Here is a 23,684-nt window from a genome sequence, read left to right on the forward strand (position 1 = left end):
TACTACCAATCTCCAGAACTCTTTTCATCTTTTAGAACTGAAAGTCGATATCCATTAAGCACTAACTCTTCATTCCCTTCACTTCTTAGCCCCTGGCAACCACCATTCTACTTTCTGTCTCTATGAATTTGACTATTCTAGATGCCTCATATAAGTGGGATCGTGATATTTCTTTTTTGTGACTGGCTTATTTCACTTAGCATAATGTTCTCAGGGTTAACCCATGTTATAGCATCTGTCAGAGTTTTCTTCCTTCTTGATGCTGAATAATATTTCATCATATCTATGTATCTGTCTACACATTTTGCTTGGCAGTTCATCCACTGATGGACACTTGGGTTGCTTCTATCTTTTGGCCATTGTGAATAATGCTACTATGAACATGGGTACAAATATCTCTTTAAGACCCTGCTTTCAATTGTTTGGGGAATATACCCAGAAGTGGAATTGCTGGAGCACATAATAACTTGATTTTTAAGTTTCTGAGGAGCCGTCATATTGTTTTCCATAGTGGCTATACAATTTTAATAATCTAACATTTTTAAAGAGTCCTATACCTATTGCTATAGTTAGTAGAAAATGATCCAAAATGAATGTAGTTACAGCTTTACTCAGCAAATTGGCCTTTACCTTAGTGTGTTGCTGTAAAAACAAAAAAAGAGAAAACAAAAAACGCCATCATTAGATGTGTATTAGTTGTTTCCTATTGCTGCTGTTAACAATTTGCCACAAATATAGTGGCTTAAAATAGCACAGATTTGTTACCTTTGCGCTTCTGGAGGTCAGAAGTCCAAAATGAGCCCTGTGGGACTAATATCAAGATGCTGGCAGAGATGTGTTCCTCCTGGAGGTGCTAAGGGAAAATCTGTTTGCTTACCTTCTCCAGCCTTCAGAAGCAGCTCACATACCTGAGCTCTTTGCCCTAGGCCAGCAATCCTGTCAGTTCAACCCAGGCTTCCATCATCACATCTTCACCAACTCTCTGCCTCCCTCTTTCAATGATAAAGGACCTTTGTGATTACATCAGGCCCACTCAGATAATCCAGGATAATCTCCCCATTGCAGGATCCTTAATTTAGTCACATCTGCACATAGCCTTTTCCCATGTAAAATGGCTTGCTTACAGGTTCTGGGGATTAGGATGTGGACATCTTTGAGGGGTTTTCATTCTTCCTACGGCAGGATATTTATTATCCCTTTAGCAGTTCACATCTCCAGCATCTAGATAGGAGCCTTTTTTGTTTCCATGGGGAATATTTAGAGGGCAGTGAATAGTGAGGAGAGGAAACATAGAAAAAGTTTTTTTAGAGACTAACAACAAACACTGAAGTGTGAGAAGACCGTCAGTGGTAGGAACCCCCAAAATATCTCTTTAATCAATAAATGAATACATGAGATGTATAGAAATCCTGGATACCATAAAATTTTAGTTATCTGGAACCTCAGGGAATACCTTTTCTAGAGAGGTTATCCCTTAACAGTCAAAATTTTTAAAAATACATATAACTGGCCAGGCATGGTGGCTCATGCCTATAGTCCCAGCACTTTGGGAGGCCAAGGCGGGCGGATCACCTGAGGTCAGGAGTTTGAGACCAGCCTGGCCAACATGGTGAAACCCCGTCTCTACTAAAAGTACAAAAATTAGCCAGGCGTGGTGGCAGGTGCCTGTAATCCCAGCTACTCAGGAGGCTGAGGCAGGAGAATTGCTTGAACTGGAGAGGTGGAGGTTGCAGTGAGCCAGGATCGCACCACTGCACTCCAGTCTTGGCAACAAGAGCAAGACTCATCCCCCACCCCCCCCCCCAAAAAAAAAAAAACCATTTAAGTGACCTCCATGGCAAAAGCTCTGATATTTATTCTTTTGTCAAATCTCCCCTTTAATTTGTATTACAGAAATAAATCAGATGGGTAAAAAATTAAACTACAAATGAGCTCCTAGTGAAAAGGATTGCTCCCCTGCAACTCTTCCTGTCTTCCTCCAGTCTTAGTCCTCAGAAGCAATTGCTTCTAATGATTTCGGTTCCTAATTCATTCTTCAGGTCACCCCCAAATCTCTAAATAATACGTTTATTCATTTTCTAAAATTATCAAAAAATTAGACATTAACTACTGCCCTATCACAAGGATTTATGTCACTTACACCACCCTTCCCTCATCACACTACCCTGCACCCTGCAATCTCACACTGTACTCAGTTTCTCTCTGTCGGCTCTGAAACTTAGTACCATACACTTAGACCTACATTTCTTATTCTATTAGTGGGGGAAAGTTCTCTTAAATACACATCACACCTTTTTTGTCTTTTTTTCTTCATTTATCTTTATTCTTTTAAAAAAATAATTAGAGGCAAATGTCTTTTGCCTTTTATTTTTATAAAATAAGAACACTTACACGCCCACCCTGCCTTCCATTTCTCTCTCCCTTCTACTTCCCAGTATCTTACAGCTGTACTTTCATGTTGTCAAGGTTGATCATATTCTTTCTGAGACCTTAAAATCTGTTCTGTAACAATAGTAAGATTGGTCTTTGGAGTAATTCTGAACATTGAAGACCCATAAGTGGTGTATATTGTTTAATTCTATAAATATTGTCCACTGCATAATGGAATAATATGTTAGAATTAAAATTCCTTGTCTCTTGGTTCGATCTCATGAGCAGAATACCACTGAAACATTTTTTCTAGAATCAGATAGATGAGACAAGTTGATCTCTCCCTTTCCCTCCCAATTATGTATACCAAATCTTCAAGTTTTTCTCAGTTTTCAGTCATTTCATCTCTTTTACTTCTCTCCCTTCTCCCTTCCTTCTGGAGAGCTCCCTCTTTTTCCAGACTGCAGTAGTTGCCTTCCAGGCCTCCCACGCAGCTCTCACTCTGAGGCTTCACTCCTTTCACTGCTCTTCTATGTTGCATGCACTCTTTTCTGAATTACATTTTTCCTCTTTCTTGCTTTATTTCCTCATTTTACTAGAATTAAAATTTCGGAGTCATGAGATATCTGCAAGTTTCTGGATTCTTGCTACATATTTATTTTATGAGTTGGCTGCAAATAGAATTCACTTTAAATTGCTTTTTCCTAGGATTTGAAATGTATTTCTCCACTGATACCAGTCTGATTCCTGGGCTCTTAATAGGTGACCTGTTTTTCTCTTTGGAGGCATTAAACACCTCTTTGTTCTTGAAGTTCAAAAATTTAACAATGATGGATCTAAGTGTGGGTGTTTTTTATTCATTATAAGGGTGAAGTTTTGACAGTTTTCATCAAGACCCTCTCCACCCCCTCCTCTTAACTCTGTCACCTCATCTCAGATTACCACCCCTGGCTCACCTTGCTCCAGCCACACTGACCTCCGCTTTCCTTGAACATGCCTCAAGGTCTTGTCACTGGCTATTCCTTTGGTATGGAATGCTCTTCTCTCAGATATCTGCTTGGCTCACTCCCTTACCTCCTCAGAACTTTGTTCAAATGTCACTTTCTGAAATGGCAACCTGTTCTAACTGTCCCATTTAAAATTATAATCCCTCTCATCCAAGCACTCCTAATCCTTTTATCCTGCTTTTATTTTCTTCATAGTTATCTATCACTAAATTGCATACTAAATAAAAAATATGTGCAAACCTGTACATATATGTATGTATGTATATGTGTATATGTATATATGTTTATCTTTGTATATGTGTATGTTTATGTATGTGTGTATATATTTATATTAGTTTGCTAGAGTTGCCATAACAAAATAACAAGACTGTGTGGCTTAAACAATAGAAGTTTATTTTCTATTTTCTTTCTTTTTTTTTTTTGAGATGGAGTCTCACTCTTTCACCCAGGCTGGAGTGAAGTGGTGCGATCTTGGCTCACTGTAACCTCTGCCTCCTGGGTTCAAGTGATTCTCCTACCTCATCGTCCCAAGTAGCTGGGATTACAAGCATCCACCACCGCACCTGGCTGGTTTCCCCATGTGGTCCATGCTGGTCTCGAACTCCTGACCTCAGGTGATCCATCTGCCTTGGTCTCCCAAAGTGCTAGGATTACAGGCGTGAGCCACCGCACCTGCCTAGAAGTTTATTTATTTTTTATTTTTTTATTATTTTTTTTTTATTATACTTTAAGTTTTAGGGTACATGTGCACATTGTGCAGGTTAGTTACATATGTATACATGTGCCATGCTGGTGCGCTGCACCCACTAACTCGTCATCTAGCATTAAGTATATCTCCCAATGCTATTCCTCCCGCCTCCCCCAACCCCACCACAGTCCCCAGAGTGTGATATTCCCCTTCCTGTGTCCATGTGATCTCATTGTTCAATTCCCACCTATGAGTGAGAATATGCAGTGTTTGGTTTTTTGTTCTTGCGATAGTTTACTGAGAATGATGATTTCCAATTTCATCCATGTCCCTACAAAGGACATGAACTCATCATTTTTTATGGCTGCATAGTATTCCATGGTGTATATGTGCCACATTTTCTTAATCCAGTCTATCATTGTTGGACATTTGGGTTGGTTCCAAGTCTTTGCTATTGTGAATAGTGCCGCAATAAACATATGTGTGCATGTGTCTTTATAGCAGCATGATTTATAGTCCTTTGGGTATATACCCAGTAATGGGATGGCTGGGTCAAATGGTATTTCTAGTTCTAGATCCCTGAGGAATCGCCACACTGACTTCCACAATGGTTGAACTAGTTTACAGTCCCACCAACAGTGTAAAAGTGTTCCTATTTCTCCACATCCTCTCCAGCACCTGTTGTTTCCTGACTTTTTAATGATTGCCATTCTAACTGGTGTGAGATGGTATCTCATAGTGGTTTTGATTTGCATTTCTCTGATGCCTAGTGATGATGAGCATTTTTTCATGTGTTTTTTGGCTGCATAAATGTCTTCTTTTGAGAAGTCTCTGTTCATGTCCTTCGCCCACTTTTTGATGGGGTTGTTTGTTTTTTTCTTGTAAATTTGTTTGAGTTCATTGTAGATTCTGGATATTAGCCCTTTGTCAGATGAGTAGGTTGCGAAAATTTTCTCCCATTTTGTAGGTTGCCTGTTCACTCTGATGGTAGTTTCTTTTGCTGTGCAGAAGCTCTTTAGTTTAATTAGATCCCATTTGTCAATTTTGTCTTTTGTTGCCATTGCTTTTGGTGTTTTGGACATGAAGTCCTTGCCCATGCCTATGTCCTGAATGGTAATGCCTAGGTTTTCTTCTAGAGTTTTTATGGTTTTAGGTCTAACGTTTAAATCTTTAATCCATCTTGAATTGATTTTTGTATAAGGTGTAAGGAAGGGATCCAGTTTCAGCTTTCTACATATGGCTAGCCAGTTTTCCCAGCACCATTTATTAAATAGGGAATCCTTTCCCCATTGCTTGTTTTTCTCAGGTTTGTCAAAGATCAGATAGTTGCAGGTATGCGGCGTTATTTCTGAGGGCTCTGTTCTGTTCCATTGATCTATATCTCTGTTTTGGTACCAGTACCATGCTGTTTTGGTTACTGTAGCCTTGTAGTATAGTTTGAAGTCAGGTAGTGTGATGCCTCCAGTTTTGTTCTTTTGGCTTAGGATTGACTTGGCGATGCGGGCTCTTTTTTGGTTCCATATGAACTTTAAAGTAGTTTTTTCCAATTCTGTGAAGAAAGTCATTGGTAGCTTGATGGGGATGGCATTGAATCTGTAAATTACCTTGAGCAGTATGGCGATTTTCACGATATTGATTCTTCCTAGCCATGAGCATGGAATGTTCTTCCATTTGTTTGTATCCTCTTTTATTTCCTTGAGCAGTGGTTTGTAGTTCTCCTTGAAGAGGTCCTTCACATCCCTTGTAAGTTGGATTCCTAGGTATTTTATTCTCTTTGAAGCAATTGTGAATGGGAGTTCACTCATGATTTGGCTCTCTGTTTGTCTGTTGTTGGTGTATAAGAATGCTTGTGATTTTTGTACATTGATTTTGTATCCTGAGACTTTGCTGAAGTTGCTTATCAGCTTAAGGAGATTTTGGGCTGAGACAATGGGGTTTTCTAGATATACAATCATGTCGTCTGCAAACAGGGACAATTTGACTTCCTCTTTTCCTAATTGGATACCCTTTATTTCCTTCTCCTGCCTAATTGCCCTGGCCAGAACTTCCAACACTATGTTGAATAGGAGTGGTGAGAGAGGGCATCCCTGTCTTGTGCCAGTTTTCAAAGGGAATGCTTCCAGTTTTTGCCCATTCAGTATGATATTGGCTGTGGGTTTGTCATAGATAGCTCTTATTATTTTGAAATACGTCCCATCAATACCTAATTTATTGAGAGTTTTTAGCATGAAGGATTGTTGAATTTTGTCAAAGGCTTTTTCTGCATCTATTGAGATAATCATGTGGTTTTTGTCTTTGGCTCTGTTTATATGCTGGATTACATTTATTGATTTGTGTATATTGAACCAGCCTTGCATCCCAGGGATGAAGCCCACTTGATCATGGTGGATAAGCTTTTTGATGTGCTGCTGGATTCGGTTTGCCAGTATTTTATTGAGGATTTTTGCATCAATGTTCATCAAGGATATTGGTCTAAAATTCTCTTTTTGGTTGTGTCTCTGCCTGGCTTTGGTATCAGAATGATGCTGGCCTCATAAAATGAGTTAGGGAGGATTCCCTCTTTTTCTATTGATTGGAATAGTTTCAGAAGGAATGGTACCAGTTCCTCCTTGTACCTCTGGTAGAATTCGGCTGTGAATCCATCTGGTCCTGGACTCTTTTTGGTTGGTAAACTATTGATTATTGCCACAATTTCAGCTCCTGTTATTGGTCTATTCAGAGATTCAACTTCTTCCTGGTTTAGTCTTGGGAGAGTGTATGTGTCGAGGAATTTATCCATTTCTTCTAGATTTTCTAGTTTATTTGCGTAGAGGTGTTTGTAGTATTCTCTGATGGTAGTTTGTATTTCTGTGGGATCGGTGGTGATATCCCCTTTATCATTTTTTACTGTGTCTATTTGATTCTTCTCTCTTTTTTTGTTTATTAGTCTTGCTAGCGGTCTCTCAATTTTGTTGATCCTTTCAAAAAACCAGCTCCTGGATTCATTGATTTTTTGAAGGGTTTTTTGTGTCTCTATTTCCTTCAGTTCTGCTCTGATTTTAGTTATTTCTTGCCTTCTGCTAGCTTTTGAATGTGTTTGCTCTTGCTTTTCTAGATCTTTTAATTGTGATGTTAGGGTGTCAATTTTGGATCTTTCCTGCTTTCTCTTGTGGGCATTTAGTGCTATAAATTGCCCTCTACACACTGCTTTGAATGCGTCCCAGAGATTCTGGTATGTTGTGTCTTTGTTCTCGTTGGTTTCAAAGAACATCTTTATTTCTGCCTTCATTTCGTTATGTACCCAGTAGTCATTCAGGAGCAGGTTGTTCAGTTTCCATGTAGTTGAGCGGCTTTGAGTGAGATTCTTAATCCTGAGTTCTAGTTTGATTGCACTGTGGTCTGAGAAATAGTTTGTTACAATTTCTGTTCTTTTACATTTGCTGAGGAGAGCTTTACTTCCAACTATGTGGTCAATTTTGGAATAGGTGTGGTGTGGTGCTGAAAAAAATGTATATTCTGTTGATTTGGGGTGGAGAGTTCTGTAGATGTCTATTAGGTCTGCTTGGTTCAGAGCTGAGTTCAATTCCTGGGTATCCTTGTTGACTTTCTGTCTCGTTGATCTGTCTAATGTTGACAGTGGGGTGTTAAAGTCTCCCATTATTAATGTGTGGGAGTCTAAGTCTCTTTGTAGGTCACTCAGGACTTGCTTTATGAATCTGGGTGCTCCTGTATTGGGTGCATATGTATTTAGGATAGTTAGCTCTTCTTGTTGAATTGATCCCTTTACCATTATGTAATGGCCTTCTTTGTCTCTTTTGATCTTTGTTGGTTTAAAGTCTGTTTTATCAGAGAATAGGATTGCAACCCCTGCCTTTTTTTGTTTTCCATTTGCTTGGTAGATCTTCCTCCATCCTTTTATTTTGAGCCTATGTGTGTCTCTGCACGTGAGATGGGTTTCCTGAATACAGCACACTGATGGGTCTTGACTCTTTATCCAATTTGCCAGTCTGTGTCTTTTAATTGGAGAATTTAGTCCATTTACATTTAAAGTTAATATTGTTATGTGTGAATTTGATCCTGTCATTATGATGTTAGCTGGTGATTTTGCTCGTTAGTTGATGCAGTTTCTTCCTAGTCTCGATGGTCTTTACATTTTGGCATGATTTTGCAGTGGCTGGTACTGGTTGTTCCTTTCCATGTTTAGCGCTTCCTTCAGGAGCTCTTTTAGGGCAGGCCTGCTGGTGACAAAATCTCTCAGCATTTGCTTGTCTGTAAAGTATTTTATTTCTCCTTCACTTATGAAGCTTAGTTTGGCTGGATATGAAATTCTGGGTTGAAAATTCTTTTCTTTAAGAATGTTGAATATTGGCCCCCACTCTCTTCTGGCTTGTAGGGTTTCTGCCGAGAGATCCGCTGTTAGTCTGATGGGCTTCCCTTTGAGGGTGACCCAACCTTTCTCTCTGGCTGCCCTTAACATTTTTTCCTTCATTTCAACTTTGGTGAATCTGACAATTATGTGTCTTGGAGTTGCTCTTCTTGAGGAGTATCTTTTTGGCATTCTCTGTATTTCCTGAATCTGAACGTTGGCCTGCCTTGCTAGATTGGGGAAGTTCTCCTGGATAATATCCTGCAGAGTGTTTTCCAACTTGGTTCCATTCTCCCCATCACTTTCAGGTACACCAATCAGACATAGATTTGGTCTTTTGACATAGTCCCATATTTCTTGGAGACTTTGCTCATTTCTTTTTATTCTTTTTTCTCTAAACTTCCCTTCTCGCTTCATTTCATTCATTTCATCTTCCATTGCTGATACCCTTTCTTCCAGTTGATCGCATCGGCTCCTGAGGCTTCTGCATTCTTCACGTAGTTCTTGAGCCTTGGTTTTCAGCTCCATCAGCTCCTTTAAGCACTTCTCTGTATTGGTTATTCTAGTTATACATTCTTCTAAATTTTTTTCAAAATTTTCAACTTCTTTGCCTTTGGTTTGAATGTCCTCCCATAGCTCAGAGTAATTTGATCGTCTGAAGCCTTCTTCTCTCAGCTCGTCAAAGTCATTCTCCATCCAGCTTTGTTCCGTTGCTGGTGAGGAATTGCGTTTCTTTGGAGGAGGAGAGGCGCTCTGCGTTTTAGAATTTTCAGTTTTTCTGCTCTGTTTTTTCCCCATCTTTGTGGTTTTATCTACTTTTGGTCTTTGATGATGGTGATGTACAGATGGGTTTTCGGTGTGGATGTCCTTTCTGTTTGTTAGTTTTCCTTCTAACAGACAGGACCCTCAGTTGCAGGTCTGTTGGAATACCCTGCCGTGTGAGGTGTCAGTGTGCCCCTGCTGGGGGGTGCCTCCCAGTTAGGCTGCTCGGGGGTCAGGGGTCAGGGACCCACTTGAGGAGGCAGTCTGCCGGTTCTCAGATCTCCAGCTGCGTGCTGGGAGAACCACTGCTCTCTTCAAAGCTGTCAGACAGGGACATTTAAGTCTGCAGAGGTTACTGCTGTCTTTTTGTTTGTCTGTGCCATGCCCCCAGAGGTGGAGCCTACAGAGGCAGGCAGGCCTCCTTGAGCTGTGGTGGGCTCCACCCAGTTGGAGCTTCCCGGCTGCTTTGTTTACCTAAGCAAGCCTGGGCAATGGCGGGCGCCCCTCCCCCAGCCTGGCTGCTGCCTTGCAGTTTGATCTGAGACTGCTGTGCTAGCAATCAGCGAGATTCCGTGGGCGTAGGACCCTCCGAGCCAGGTGTGGGATATAGTCTCGTGGTGCGCCGTTTTTTAAGCCGGTCTGAAAAGCGCAATATTCGGGTGGGAGTGACCCGATTTTCCAGTTGCTTCTGTCACCCCTTTCTTTGACTCGGAAAGGGAACTCCCTGACCCCTTGCGCTTCCCAGGTGAGGCAATGCCTCGCCCTGCTTCGGCTGGCGCAGGGTGCACGCACCCACTGGCCTGCGCCCACTGTCTGGCACTCCCTAGTGAGATGAACCCGGTACCTCAGATGGAAATGCAGAAATCACCCGCTCACGCTGGGAGCTGTAGACCGGAGCTGTTCCTATTCTAGAAGTTTATTTAATCACAGTTTTGGACGCCAGAAGTTTGAGATGAAGGCATCAGCAAGATTTGTTTTGTCTGAGGTCCTTCTTCATGGCTGGTAGATAGCTGTCTTCTCCCTGCGTCTTCTTTATATGGTCCTCCCCTGTAATTCTGTGACCAAATGTCCTCTTCTTGAAGGATCCCAGTCATATTCCATTAGGGCCCACTTTAATGAACTACTTTTAACTTAATTACTTCTTTATGGACCCTGTCTGTAAATACAGTCACCTTCTAAGGCACTATGGGTTAGGACTTCAACAAAGGAATTTTGCAGGGACACAGTTTAATTCAAAACATATTTAATTTGTTATATTCTATGTCCCCCAGCTAGAATGTAAGCTTCATGAGGTGAAAGATTTTTTTGTTGTTGTTCTGTCTATTGAGATATACTTACCACCTAGAACAATGCTCAGCATATAATAGAGGCTCAATAAATAATAATGAGTGTCTTATCTTTCTAGTACTCCTATTAATTGGATTTTGAACCTATGTAATTGATCCACCTTGTCTCATTTTCAGTCAGTCTGTTACTGTTTTACTTTTTGTGGAGAGATTTCTTCAACCTTAACTTCCAAATACTTCTACAGAATATTCTTTATTTTGGTAACCATGTATTTAGTTTCTAAGAACTCTCTTCTTGATCCTTTTTCATGGCATTCTGTTATGGATATTGTATCTTTGCTGATCTGTGTGCATTTAATAGATCATATTTCTCTTTTTTTCCCTGAATTTTCTGTTTCTTCCTGTGTCATTATTGTTTATTTTGTTCTTTTTCTTACATATTGCTTAAGCATTTCTGATCTTTAATTATCTAGCAATCCTTGGTTATACATTTTTATTTAATAATGAGACAATAAAAGTACTAGAGGTGTATTTTAAGGACAAGACCTTTTATCTGGTGATACAACTTTCTGAAGAGCTGACTGTTACTCTGGAGGCTCTCTTCATGGTAGAATGCAGAGATCTTTGATTTGGGGTCTAAAACCCATAGTGGCTGCCTTAGAAGTCTTCACAAATAGTTTATTCAATTTTCTTAGATAAAAACCTTCCAACTTTTTACCTGGTTGCCCAAATTGCAATATTGGAAGTATGGAATCAATGACTTCTTATGTATGCTTTCATATGTATGCTTTGTTTTTATTTTTACTCCCATTGATTTAAAGACAAACTCATTATTCTGTTCTCTACCCCTATTTTCCTACTTTTTGAATAGCAATCAACCAGTCTAACTTACTCTCTCTATCTTTTCCATGTTGATTGGTCTGATTATCATTTTCCAAGTCTTCAAGGATAAGTTAGAAAGACATAGGTGTAAGATCAGAGATTGGGCACAGTGGCTCACGCCTGTAATCCCAACACTTTGGGAGGCTAAAGCAGGCGATCACTTGAGATCAGGAGTTCAAGACCAGCCTGACCAACTTGGTGAAACCCCGTCTCTACTAAAAATACAAAAATTAGCTGGGCATGGTGGAGGCCGCCTGTAATCCCAGCTACTTGGGAGGCTGAGGCAGGAGAATTACTTGAACCTGGGAGGCAGTCATTGCAGTGAGCCGAGATGGCACCACTGCACTCCAGCCTGGGTGACAAAGTTAGACTCTGTCTCAAAAAAAAAAAAAGACTAGAAAACATCCAAAGTAATTGCAGTCTAAGTCAGAGTAAGGTTAGTTTTAAGTACGTAATCTTTGCTGTCAGACTCCCTGGTTTCTTTTTAATATACTTAACTAATCTTTTGCATTTTTCTGATGGCACACAGGTCTGCAATTAAGGCCTTACGTCCTGGAGGGATACTTGTATACTCTACATGCACGCTTTCCAAGGCAGAAAATCAAGATGTGATCAGTGAAATTTTAAACTCCCACGGTAACATCATGCCTATGGACGTTAAAGGAATAGCAAGGACTTGCTCCCACGACTTCACATTTGCTCCCACTGGCCAGGAATGTGGGCTCTTAGTGATTCCAGATAAGGGCAAAGCCTGGGGCCCAATGTATGTAGCCAAATTGAAGAAATCATGGAGCACAGGAAAATGGTGACATGAATTTGTAAACTGTGTTTCTGTGTTATATTTATATTTCTGAACTCAGTACATGTTAATATTTAAATAATTATGCAGTAACTTTCTCTGGGTCTGTTTGGAATCCTATTTAGTTAATACTTTAGCATCTTAGAATCTAGGCTTGAGAATTGTTCAGGTGTATTTTTTTCCTAGAAATATATCTGTAACGATGATTTAAGGTGGTGCAGATGGTGTTTGTTCTATATTATAAATCTGCTGTCTTTGCTTGGCATTTTATAGTTAAATTAATTAGAATATGTGGTTTTATGCATAACGTGTTTAGATCTGTATTCTTTCTATGATAGTGCTTTGAACCTTCAAAAATTCACATTTTCCAGCACTCCGACCATTTTCCCGCTTATCAAATGTACAAATTTGTTCAAGGTTTTTTTTTCCCCCCAACTTTTGTAACTGATTGTCTCAGAACTGATTGGTATTCTGAGACTAACTTTTTAAGCAGCACTATTTCTAGTTCTGGCAAAATAGTTTTTTTTATTTGCAACGTTGTTTTCTGTTAAAGACTATATTATGTTTACTGCAAAGGTCAGTGACTCTATTGACACCAGCTTTATTTCCCCCACGTTTTTTGCATTCACAAATACAAATTGAAAGGGTAAATTATATTGAAAGGCCTTTAGAACAGCAGATTCACATGCACATGTTTGACTTTTGACATTCAGCTTATAGAATTATGGAGTCTATCCAGCAGGCTATAAAGCAAGTACTTGAGACAAAACCGGAATGATTAATAACTGCAATCACTGAACTATATTTGGAGAGTTTTGTTACATAATTGCAGTCATAATGAGCACTACAGAATCTGATTATCTTACATTCACAATCTGGAGGGGCTTTTTATTTCATTTTGTTATAAAATGTTCTCTGAGAATATGATGCCACATATTAATGCACAAGAGGGAGATGCCTAATGAGAGTGGACTGTGTGATTACCAGAACCCAGTGCCATTTACTAAGTGGCTCTCCATGTTTACATAATTCCTGGGAATACTGTATACATTTCTTCTTATGTACTTAGGGTTTTAGCTTCAGTCAGCATCACACTTTTTCTCCAGAAATTACTTCACTTAGAGTACAAACATATTTTTCCAACTATTAAGAAAAATTATGCAGCACATCTCAAAAAATAGCATCTCTTTGGAAACTAGCCTTTTAAAAAAAAACAACTTTATCTGATTATAGAAATACAAAATTCTGCTAAAGCTGAATACTTTTGAATTGTTCATTATGTTCTGTGCCTTTAAACTAGAGACTATTTGCTTATTAATATTTTTTATTTTGCAAGCATATGTAACCCGGTTTATATCATCAGGAAGTCTTAGGAAGAATTTTTTTTTCTGTACCTTCGGTCTGTTAATCATTTGTTTTCCTTTATGTCCAATTGATATGTTTAAAGTAAAGCTAAAGTCCGGGCACGGTGGCTTATGCCTGTAATCCCAGCACTTTGTCAGGCCGAGGCAGGGGGGATCTCCTGAGGTCAGAAGTTCGAGACTAGCCTGCCCAACATGGTAAAACCCCGACTCTACTAAAAATGCAAAAAAATTAGACAGGCATGGTGGCTGGCACCAGCAATCCCAGCTACTTAGGAGGCTGAGGCAGAAGAATCACTTGAACCCAGGAGGCAGAGGTTGCAGTTAGCCAAGATCTCGCCATTGCACTCCAGCCTGGGCGACAAGAGTGAAACTCCGTAGCAAAAAAATAATAATAATAGTAATTAAATAAAAATAAAGTAACGCCAGAACTGTTGGACCAAATCAAGTATATGGGTAAATACAGAAGAATAATGATGGTGGAAAAGATGTTTTCTTTTTTAAGTTATCATTATTAGTTTGTTTTTTTTATCTTCAGACACTATAGGTTTTAAAAATAGGTTTCTTTTATGTAGGTTAATCACAGAGTAAATCTGCACACTGTACTTTGTTAAATGTCGTTATTTTCCCAGTATAATGCGATGAAGCTTAATGTGAATACTTGGTGTGCTATTGAATTTACTTTCCTATGATTACTGAAAAATGGATGCACGTGTGTTTGTGTGTGTATATATACATATATAATTTTGTTATTAAAAGCAATTGCCCCAAAAGCAAAAATTGACAAGCAGGACCTAATTAAACTGAAGAGCTTCTGCACAGCAAACTAAACTATCAACAGAGTAGCAGACAACTTACAGGATGGGAGAAATATTTGCAAATTATGCATCTGCCAAAGGTCTAATATCCAGAATCTATAAGGAACTTAAATCAGCAAGCAAAAAACAAATAACCCTATTAAAAACTGAGCAAAGGACATGAACAGACATTTCTCAAAAGAAGACATTCACATGGCCAACAAACATATGAAAAAGTGCTCTTCATCACTAATCATCAGAGAAATGCAAATCAAAACCACACTGAGATAATATTTTACACCAGTCAGAATGGCTATTATTAAAAAGTCAATAAAATAAAAAATAACAGATGCTGATGAGGCTGTGGAGAAAAGGAACTGCTTATAAACTGTTGGCGGAAATGTAAATTACTTCAGCCTCTATGGAAAGCAGTTTGGAGATTTCTCAAAGAACTTTATAACAGAATTGCCATTTGAGCTAGCAATCCCATTAGTGGGTATATACCCACAGGAAAATAAATTGTCCTACAAAAAAAGACATAAACGCTTGTGTGTTCATCACAGTAATATTTACAATAGTAAAGATATGGAATCAACCTAACTGCCCATCAGCAGTGGATTGAATAAAGGAAATGTGGTACATATACCTCGTGTAATATTACACAGTGATGAAAAAGAATGAAATAATGTCTTTTGCAACAACATGGATGCAGCTGGATGCTTTTATCCTAAGCAAATTCAGGAACAGAAAACTAAATACATATTCTCACTTACAAATGGGAGCTAAATATCGAGTACACATGGACATAAAGGAACAATAGACACTGGTGACTACTAGAGTGGGGAAGGAAGGAGGGGGATGTAGGCTGAAAAACTACCTATTGGGTACTGCACTCACTACCTGGGTGACGGGATCATCTGTACCCCAAACCTCAGCATCATCCAGTATACCCATGTAACACACCTATTCATGTATCCCCTGAATCTAAAAAGCTGAAATTATTTTTTAATGAGAAGATAAACCATAATTATAATGAAATAGGTAATATTGAGCATTGAATATTCTATAAATTGTTTATATATGTTATCTTTTTTTTTTTTTTTTTTTTTGAGATGGAGTCTTGCTCTGTCGCCCAGGCTGGATGGAGGAGTGCAGTGGCATGATCTCAGCTCACTGCAACCTCTGCCTCCCGGGTTCAAGCAGTTTTCTGCCTCAGCCTCCCAAGTAACTGAGATCACAGGCACCCACGACCATGCCTGGCTAATTTTTTTTGTATTTTTAGTAAAGATGGGGTTCCACCATCTTGGCCAGGTTGATCTTGAACTCCTGACCTTGTGATCCACCTGCCTCAGCCTCCCAAAGTGCTGGGATTACAGGTGTGAGCCACCACACCCACTGTGTATGTTGTCTTTATTGATGCTTAAAACAAACTCAGGAATAAGTATTATAACCCCCTTTTGTGAATGAGAAAACCAAAGCTCAGTTCTGTTTATAGTTTGCCAAGGCTACACTGGTAAGTAAAGGGTTCAGCCAATGTATAGACAGACTGTATAGATATATGAAGTGGGGGTGGGGGCCAAGGAGCTATTACTGCTGTTTGGAAATACTTGCCTCTTGTAGATCCAGCTTTAACATTTTTCTGACATCCTAGTAATAGCAGACCCTGCACAAAGTGGATATCAGAGTTAATACTGTGAAGAGAGAAAATAATGAGAATACTTTTACCAAAGATAATGAAATCTTGCATAATGTCTGCATTTTTCCATTGATTGGAGTGCATCCTTAGAATACTGAAAATAACAAAAACCCAGGACATTTTTGGAAATTGTATGCTCTCTAGCAACTTTGCGTGAATTTTTATACAAACACTTATGAGTTATATAAAATGTTCTAAAACTAGAAAAAACATGGTCTTGTAACATGTTATTTTCTTAGATCACTGGTTTCTCAGAACATGTCTTTCTGCATGGCCTCCTCATCCCCATCCCAGGGGAGAACGTGAATGTTCCGAGGGACTTCGGCCTCTGGGGCTTCCACACTCTGGGTGTCAGGGGTACAGCTCACAGGCTTTCAGTTTGGCCACAGCTGAATGATTGAGAATTACCAGATAAATCCTCCAAATCCATTTCTCCAGAAACCACTTCCTGGCCACACAGTGGGAGCCTTGTTTGACCTTTTTTAACCTTTCCTGGTCAGGTGCCAGGCCAGTCCTGCAAAGCCAGCAAAGTTTCATTTTCATTTAACCCTTTTTTTTTCACTTTGAATCAAATGGAATTTAGTTCCTCCCACTGTCCCCAACCCAGCTAGAGTGCAGTGGTGTCATCATGGCTCACTGCAGCCTCGACTTCCTGGGTTCAAGTTATCTTTTCGCCTCAGCCTCCTAAGTAGCCTGGACTACAGGCCCACAATACCATGCCTGGCTAATTTTTAAATAAATTATTATTTATTATTATTGTATTATTGTAGAGATGTGACCTCACCAGGCTGGTTTCAAACCCCTGGCCTCAAGTGATCCTCCCACTTCAGCCTCCCAAAGTATTGGGATTACAGGTGTGAGCCATTGTGCTCGGCCTCATATATTATTAGTTGTAAAAAAGGATGCATGTTTTCCCTCACCTTCTCTTCTCTTTGGCTAATTATAAATCATTTTACTTAATATTTCATAGTTAAAGGGTAGAGCCGCGATCAAAACTGGCTCCGAGCTCCAGGCCCTTTTCCCAACACTATGCTGTCTCACAGAGTGTAGGTTGTTTGAACCCTCAAGATTATTAACTGACTTTACCCCTATTTTCCATTGTTCAGTTTCCTCCTTTTGTGTCATACCCTATTCCCAGGGGATGAAAGGATTAATCAATACTTGGGAAAAAAACAACAACCTTGAACTGTTTCAGGCCATATTGTAAAGAAGTGTGTCTTGTGATTTTGATACCCAGAAATCTCCAGTGGAGGGTATTCTCTGCCTTCCTTTTCTTTGCAGATGCTGAGCTGAAGAATGGAAATTTGGAGCAGACTTGCAGTGTCAATTGTAAAGCAAAGAGTAATTGATATTACTTTCTGTGACACTGAGTTACTTTGAAAATAGCTTTATAAAAATTTAGGTTGCTTACCAACACATTAACTTCTCCCTGCCGTCCACACGCTGAACAGCCACTACTTTCAGAAATAGACTGAATAAATGTAATGCATTTAAATGGTTTGTACTGAATTTTTTGAAGCATCAGATATTATCTGTGGTTGGAAATCAAGGTGTCCTGCAGTTCTTTATCTTATTATGTATATTCCTATAACCTTATACTCAAGATTTCATATTACTTCCTTAGCAGTATTGTGAAAAATATTCTTTCATACAATGTGGGTAGGTAGAAAATAATAGCTACCTGCACACCTGGCTATGTGACCAAATAATCACAAATCTAATAGACCCTTATCCAAGAAGCCTTTATGCCTGGGAGATAAGCATCAGACAGATAATCTGCATAGATGAATGCAACTCATCTGGAATACAAAGAGAAAATTAGAACCAATAGCAATAATTTTATTAGATGCCAAAAAGTCCTTTGATGCAATTGAATGAGACTACTTGTATTATGTGTTAGGTAAATTTGGCTTTGGGGACAAATAAAGCAGATAGCACAATTTATTTTCAATCCATTTATATGGTTTAAATCAATGGTTTACAATCTCCCTTTCCCTGCCTTATTGCTGCACTGGGGAGGGAAGTAAGGATGATGCCCATTTCTGATGTTACTCTTCAGGCTGACATTGAAGCTAGAAAATCACACAGATCCCACGGGTATCTGAAGAATATTCAGATGGAGATTCACAAGTTAACTAATATATGCTGATAATCTACTACTTTTGCTGAAAGCTCTAATACCATCTGTCCTGAAAACATTAAGAGTAATGTCAGAATTTGGAGTGGCTTCAGGCAAAGTCAATGGGAGAGAACCAGAAATACTATCTTGACAGAATAGTTTCTATTAATGTTATTGTGTGATAATAAAAATAAAATAAAAATTTTAAAATAATAGATATGGGATTCTCATTAGGGAATGACTAAACAATAGAGTAAAGAAGACATTTTAAAATTGATCTGTAATTCAGTGCTAAGCTTTTTAAAAAATGGGTTATACTAAATCTAAGGAGGAAGAAAGTGTGGTAGAGCTTATGTCTCTTTAAAATTTAATTTGTTAACTCAAAGATTAACTCCATACCTTTCTGAAACTTTTCACAAATGAAAAGAGTAATTTCCTTAGTCGTGTGAGGACATATTGTCATGTTGAAACCCAGGGAAAGCATATGCTACCTTAGGAAGAGGATGTTTGCCCCACTGGAAGCTATTTAATGGTATATGTCATGACTCAATTAAGCTTGCTATGGCTTGTCAAAAGGAATTTTCCACTGCATATTGCTATGGAATAGCCTATTACACACAAACAACTATACAACCTAGCAGAACTAAAAATGTATAGTTCATTGAAAAATAAAACACAGAAGCATAGCATCCAGCTCCTTCTTAGTTCTTAAAAGCCAGTGGAAATAGAATTGCAGATATTAACATGAATGGACAAAGTTCAGAGAGATTGGCAATGGCGAAAGGAAAGGAGAGGGACAGAGCTTATATCAGCTTACAATTATTAAGTTACAGAGAGAAAGATTCTTCACATATTTATCCAAACAAAGTGTTAACAACGTTTTCAAAATGGTAAACCTTTCTTCATTAAGGTATTAACAGTAATTGCTAGGGTGAGGGGCAGGGGATAGAGAACTCGGGAGAACTTCTGTTGACTTGTGAATTAATGTTACTAGGGAAGGATTACTGTGGGCTCATAGCTTATGGCTGCCAACTCAAAAGGAAGGGAGGTTATGATGGTGACAACTAGCTCTGATGCCACTGGGAATTGTTTTGTGTGATATTTTTAGCCATTAATAGCCAACATAACTAGTTATACCACATTTTCACATGATATTCATTCCTCTTAAATTGATTATAAAAATTTCAGGGTAAGTCCTATATTATAGCAAATGTGTTTATAAACAGCAGACATACACAAATCAAACTACCTATGTTCTTTCTTCCTTAAAAGACTGCTTTGTGATAGTAAAGATAATCTCTGTAAATCTTCTATATGGAGCTGTACCTCTGCCCATTGATGCATTATTTTCAGCTACCTAGTCAACTTGGCCATATAAAATGAATTCAATAGATTCTTCTTCCATCCAACAGTATTGAGTTGGCAGAAGCAATTTGATATAATTTTAGAAGAGGTGATTTTTGAACCAGGAGAAGTTTAAGTGGTATCTGTGACAGAGCCTAGATTGAGTCAGGCAGGCATGTTTCAAGAGCAAGGGACACTGGTAAGGCATGAAGGGTTCAGGATGCATCACCAGGAAGCACATTACTACTCCAAACAAAGTGTAGGTGTTCGTCTATCTGATCACACCTTCTATTAATACATCCACTGAGGACTAGGGTGTCTAGTTCATGTCTTCCCCATCAGAACTTTTGCCACCATCCTGGCTGAATTCATCATGTCTGTGGAAAACCTATCCAATATCCTACCCTCCTGGCTCCTTGATTGCCTCTTCTCCAACAGCTTTTGTCTCCATGTTCTTCATTCAGTAACTCACACTCCTGAGCATTTCCTAGAACCTGGCATTGTCTAGAGTCACACTCTCCAATGGATCTTTCTGCATTGTTTTATCTGCTCTATTAGACACGGACAGTACCAGCCATATGTGTCTACTGATCACTTAAAATGTGGCTAGTGTGGCTGGGTGAAATGGTTCACACCTGTAATCCCAACACTTTGGGAGGCTGAGGTGGGCAGATCGTTTGAGCCCAGGAGTTCAGGATCAGCCTGGGCAACATGGCAAAACCCCATCTCTCAAAAAAAAATAATAATAATACGTGTGTGTGTGTGTGTGTATATAGTGAAAATTAGCTAGGCGTGGTGGCACGTGCCTCTAGTCCCAGCTACTTGGGAGGCTGAGCTGGGAGGATTGCCTGAACCTGAGAGGCAGAGGTTGCAGTGAGCCGAAAATGTGCCACTGCAGTCCAGCGTGACTGAGGAACAATTTTTTTGTTTACTTGTTTGAGACGGGGTCTCGCTCTGTTGCCCTGTCTGGAATGCGGTGGTGAGATCTCAGCTCACTGCGACCTCTGCCTCCCAGGTTCAAGAGGTTCTTCTGCCTCAGCCTCCCGAGAAGCTGAGATTACAGGTGCCTGCCACCATACCCGGCTAATTTTTGTATTTTTAGTAGAGACCGAGTTTCACCATGTTGGCCAGGCTGGTCTGGAACTCCTGACCTCAAGTGATCCATGCACCTTGGTATCCCCAAGTGCTGGGATTACAGGCATGAGCCACAGTGCCCAGCCCTGAAGAAGAATTTACATTTTAATTAATGTAAATGTAAATAGTCACATGTAGCTCTTGGCTACCATATTGAACAACACAGATCTAGAATTTCTCCACCTACTAATATTTAATCTCAGTACCTCTTGTTCTTCCAGCTTTATTATTCTCTCATTTTTATTAAACTGCAATCCAGTTTTCTTGATACCTGTAGTTTTTAAACCTTAATTCTGTTAAAGACTATCCTTTTCCCTTCTGGTTTCCTTTCTTTATTCATCCTGGACCCTAAGGTTAATGCCTTACAACTTACAACACAGAGCTCTCATCTCCGTCATTGTCTTACATTCCCATCGCACTTGATACTGAAACTTGCAATTCTGTATCAGTCCATAGACCATGCCTCTACTGATAGATCCTACATCGCTGAGCATTGTTTGAAAAAGAAGAAAATCATACAGTGGACAGTGCAGATTGACGTCACTACAAATTCACACAACTGTGCAGATTTATTTTACCACAAATTCATGCTCACCTAAGTTTTTTTGTTTGTTTTGTTTGTTTTTTGTTTGTTTGTTTGAGGCGGTGTCTCGCTCTTTCGCCCAGGCTGGAGTGCAGTGGCGCCATCTCGGCTCACTGCAAGCTCCGCCTCCCGGGTTCACGTCATTCTCCTGCCTCAGCCTCCCGAGTAGCTGGGACTACAGGCGACTGCCACCATGCCTGGCTAATTTGTTGTATTTTTAGTAGAGACGGGGTTTCACCGTGTTAGCCAGGATGGTCTCGATCTCCTGACCTCGTGATCCGCCTGCGTCGGCCTCCCAAAGTGCTGGATTACAGGCGTGAGCCACCGCACCCGGCCTCACCTAAGATTTTTACACTGCTCAAAAACTTTGACTATTCCTTGGCCGGCTTTCTTTTCCGTTTTCATTAGTGACTTTTCGAAACTTTGACTATTCTCTACGTCTCTCCCACATAAACCCTCTCCTATTTTCTTTAGATGATGCCCCTGCCTCCTTGTTGCTTGAGAAAATTGTGGCTATCAGAGTGAATGTCCTTGACTCTAACTTTCTTGACTCATACTCCTCTTCTCCTCAGTTTATTTAGAAACACCACCAGCCAGCCGGCATTCTAAGTTAGAAACTTGGAAGTGATGTTCCATTTTTCTCTTTCCTCTTCCTCACTCTCACCTCTAGATAATAACCAAGACCTGTCTTTTTTATTATTTTCTCTTAATACCATTGACATTGCCTTAGTTAAGATCACTGAGCTATTGAATTTTCTTCCAAACTCATCTTCTTACCTGCTGCCTCACACCTCACAATCTACACTGTCTATTGCTGCCAAAGTGCTCTTCATACAACAAAATTCTGTCATGTCATTATTGTGATTAAAATTTGTCAGTGACTCCCACTTTACACGATGAAGTCTGAGCCCTTAGCATATTATCTACTAGGCCATCTTGCTTTGAAAGCTGGATCTCTCTCTCCCTCTCTTTTTTTTTCCTCTCTCTCTCTCTTTTACACACACACAAGTTACATTCTCTTTTACTTTTTTCATAGAAATTTGAGTAATCCTATTGAGGAAACCTAATTATCACAATGGTTAAAGTGTCTCAACTCCAGCTCGTTGGGTAGGATACCCTTTAAGTAATTTGCTAATTGTGCTACGGCACCTGATGATATTTTTGCAGTGAACGAGATATTTGAAAATACAGTCTTTTTGTTTTCATACTTCTATCTGGTAACAATATATCTGTATTTTTGGCTGCAATACTTATTTTTTCCACAGTGAATTGAAGAAATAGTCAAACCACTTTCAAAATCTTGGGCATTGAACTGAGAGATGTAAATTAAATAGAGAATCCACTACATTACGGACATGCTGAAGCATACATACAGTGTGGGAAAATTTCAAAATGAAATAGGCTGAGTAATAAGGTTGGAATGTCAATGGATAAATCCATAATTGTCTTCTGGAGGAAGCTTCAAACCTACAAGGAATATCCAAGGACAGAACAGCAAATGAAAATATCTTAAAATAGAAAAAGAAGTTGTACTTCACATCAAGGACAGTCAAAAAATAGATTATTGAGGTAGCACAGAAACTATAGAAAAATCTTAATCTTCATAATCTTATCAGTTAGCCCAGAGTGTTTTTTTTTAATGTGAAAAATTAGTGTGATCTGGAACTACTTCTGCCTTTAACTGAATTTGTGACATTAAATAGGCCTAAAACTTTCTAAACTTTGGCTGCCTGATTTTTTAAGTAAAAATAGGTTATCTCTAAGAAAAGTGAATATACTTTGAGCCACTACTATATTCCAGGCACTTACATGACTGGTGTTTTATTTGATCGTGTCTCTTCTCTTTCTAAAAGTCTTCTGACCTGTAACTGCAGCTGAGGCAAAGGATTAATACTGTACACAAAAGTCAAGGGAGAAAGAAAAAAAATAGTGGAGAACCAAAATAGGTCTAAGAGGAGTGATAAATACAGGAGTAAATAAAGCATGAGGAGGCGATGGGAATTACAAAGGAGAAACAGGTGAAAGAGCCTCGTTAAAGAGTACAACCAGCTATGTTCACATTCTTGGCAATACGTTCATTTTGCTAAACTGGCATTTCTATTAAGCCAACATTCCAGAAAGCGCGGTTGTTTCTGTTTCTCTTTCACAGCAGACCAGTCTGTTTCCAAGCTTGATGTTTTTCACTCTTATGCATCTCAAACTTTGGTAATGTAAGTACCACGTATAATAAAAGAGCAAAAATATTCTCTAGGGCCCCAGTGCTTTATTAAAATATTTATTTTAAAATGAACAAACATCACAGTGTAAAAAATTCTGTATACATATAGTTTTATACAACTTTAAAATCCACGAAGCTCTAAAACGTTGTTAACAATTGGAAAATAAAATGAAAATAAATAGCATTAATTTAATACCTCAGATGATGCTGTTCTGTTAAAACTATATTGCCTCATGAAATCAAAGCATGATACTTACCATTAAGGTGTAGGATTTTAGTGTTCAGTGTGTCCT

The 23,684-nt window shown here is 39.2% G+C and overlaps 1 protein-coding gene across 6 annotated transcripts in view; it reads left to right on the plus strand.

Moving 5' to 3' along the window:
• NSUN3 (NOP2/Sun RNA methyltransferase 3) overlaps nt 1–14,280 on the plus strand; it is a 71,939-nt gene extending 57,659 nt beyond the window's left edge. For 4 of the 6 annotated variants that reach the window (XM_516606.7, XM_063806928.1, XM_063806924.1 and 1 more), the window contains one exon: nt 11,870–14,280. In XM_516606.7, the coding sequence (XP_516606.4) occupies nt 11,870–12,149 (280 nt within the window). In that variant the 3' untranslated portion in view covers nt 12,150–14,280. The remainder of the gene's footprint in view (nt 1–11,869) is intronic. The other 2 variants (XR_010155656.1, XR_010155655.1) reach the window with 1 other exon arrangement.
• Nucleotides 14,281–23,684: the final 9,404 nt, after the last annotated feature.

This window comes from Pan troglodytes, chromosome 2 (assembly GCF_028858775.2).
Source record: "Pan troglodytes isolate AG18354 chromosome 2, NHGRI_mPanTro3-v2.0_pri, whole genome shotgun sequence".
NCBI classification, from domain to species: Eukaryota; Metazoa; Chordata; class Mammalia; order Primates; family Hominidae; genus Pan; species Pan troglodytes.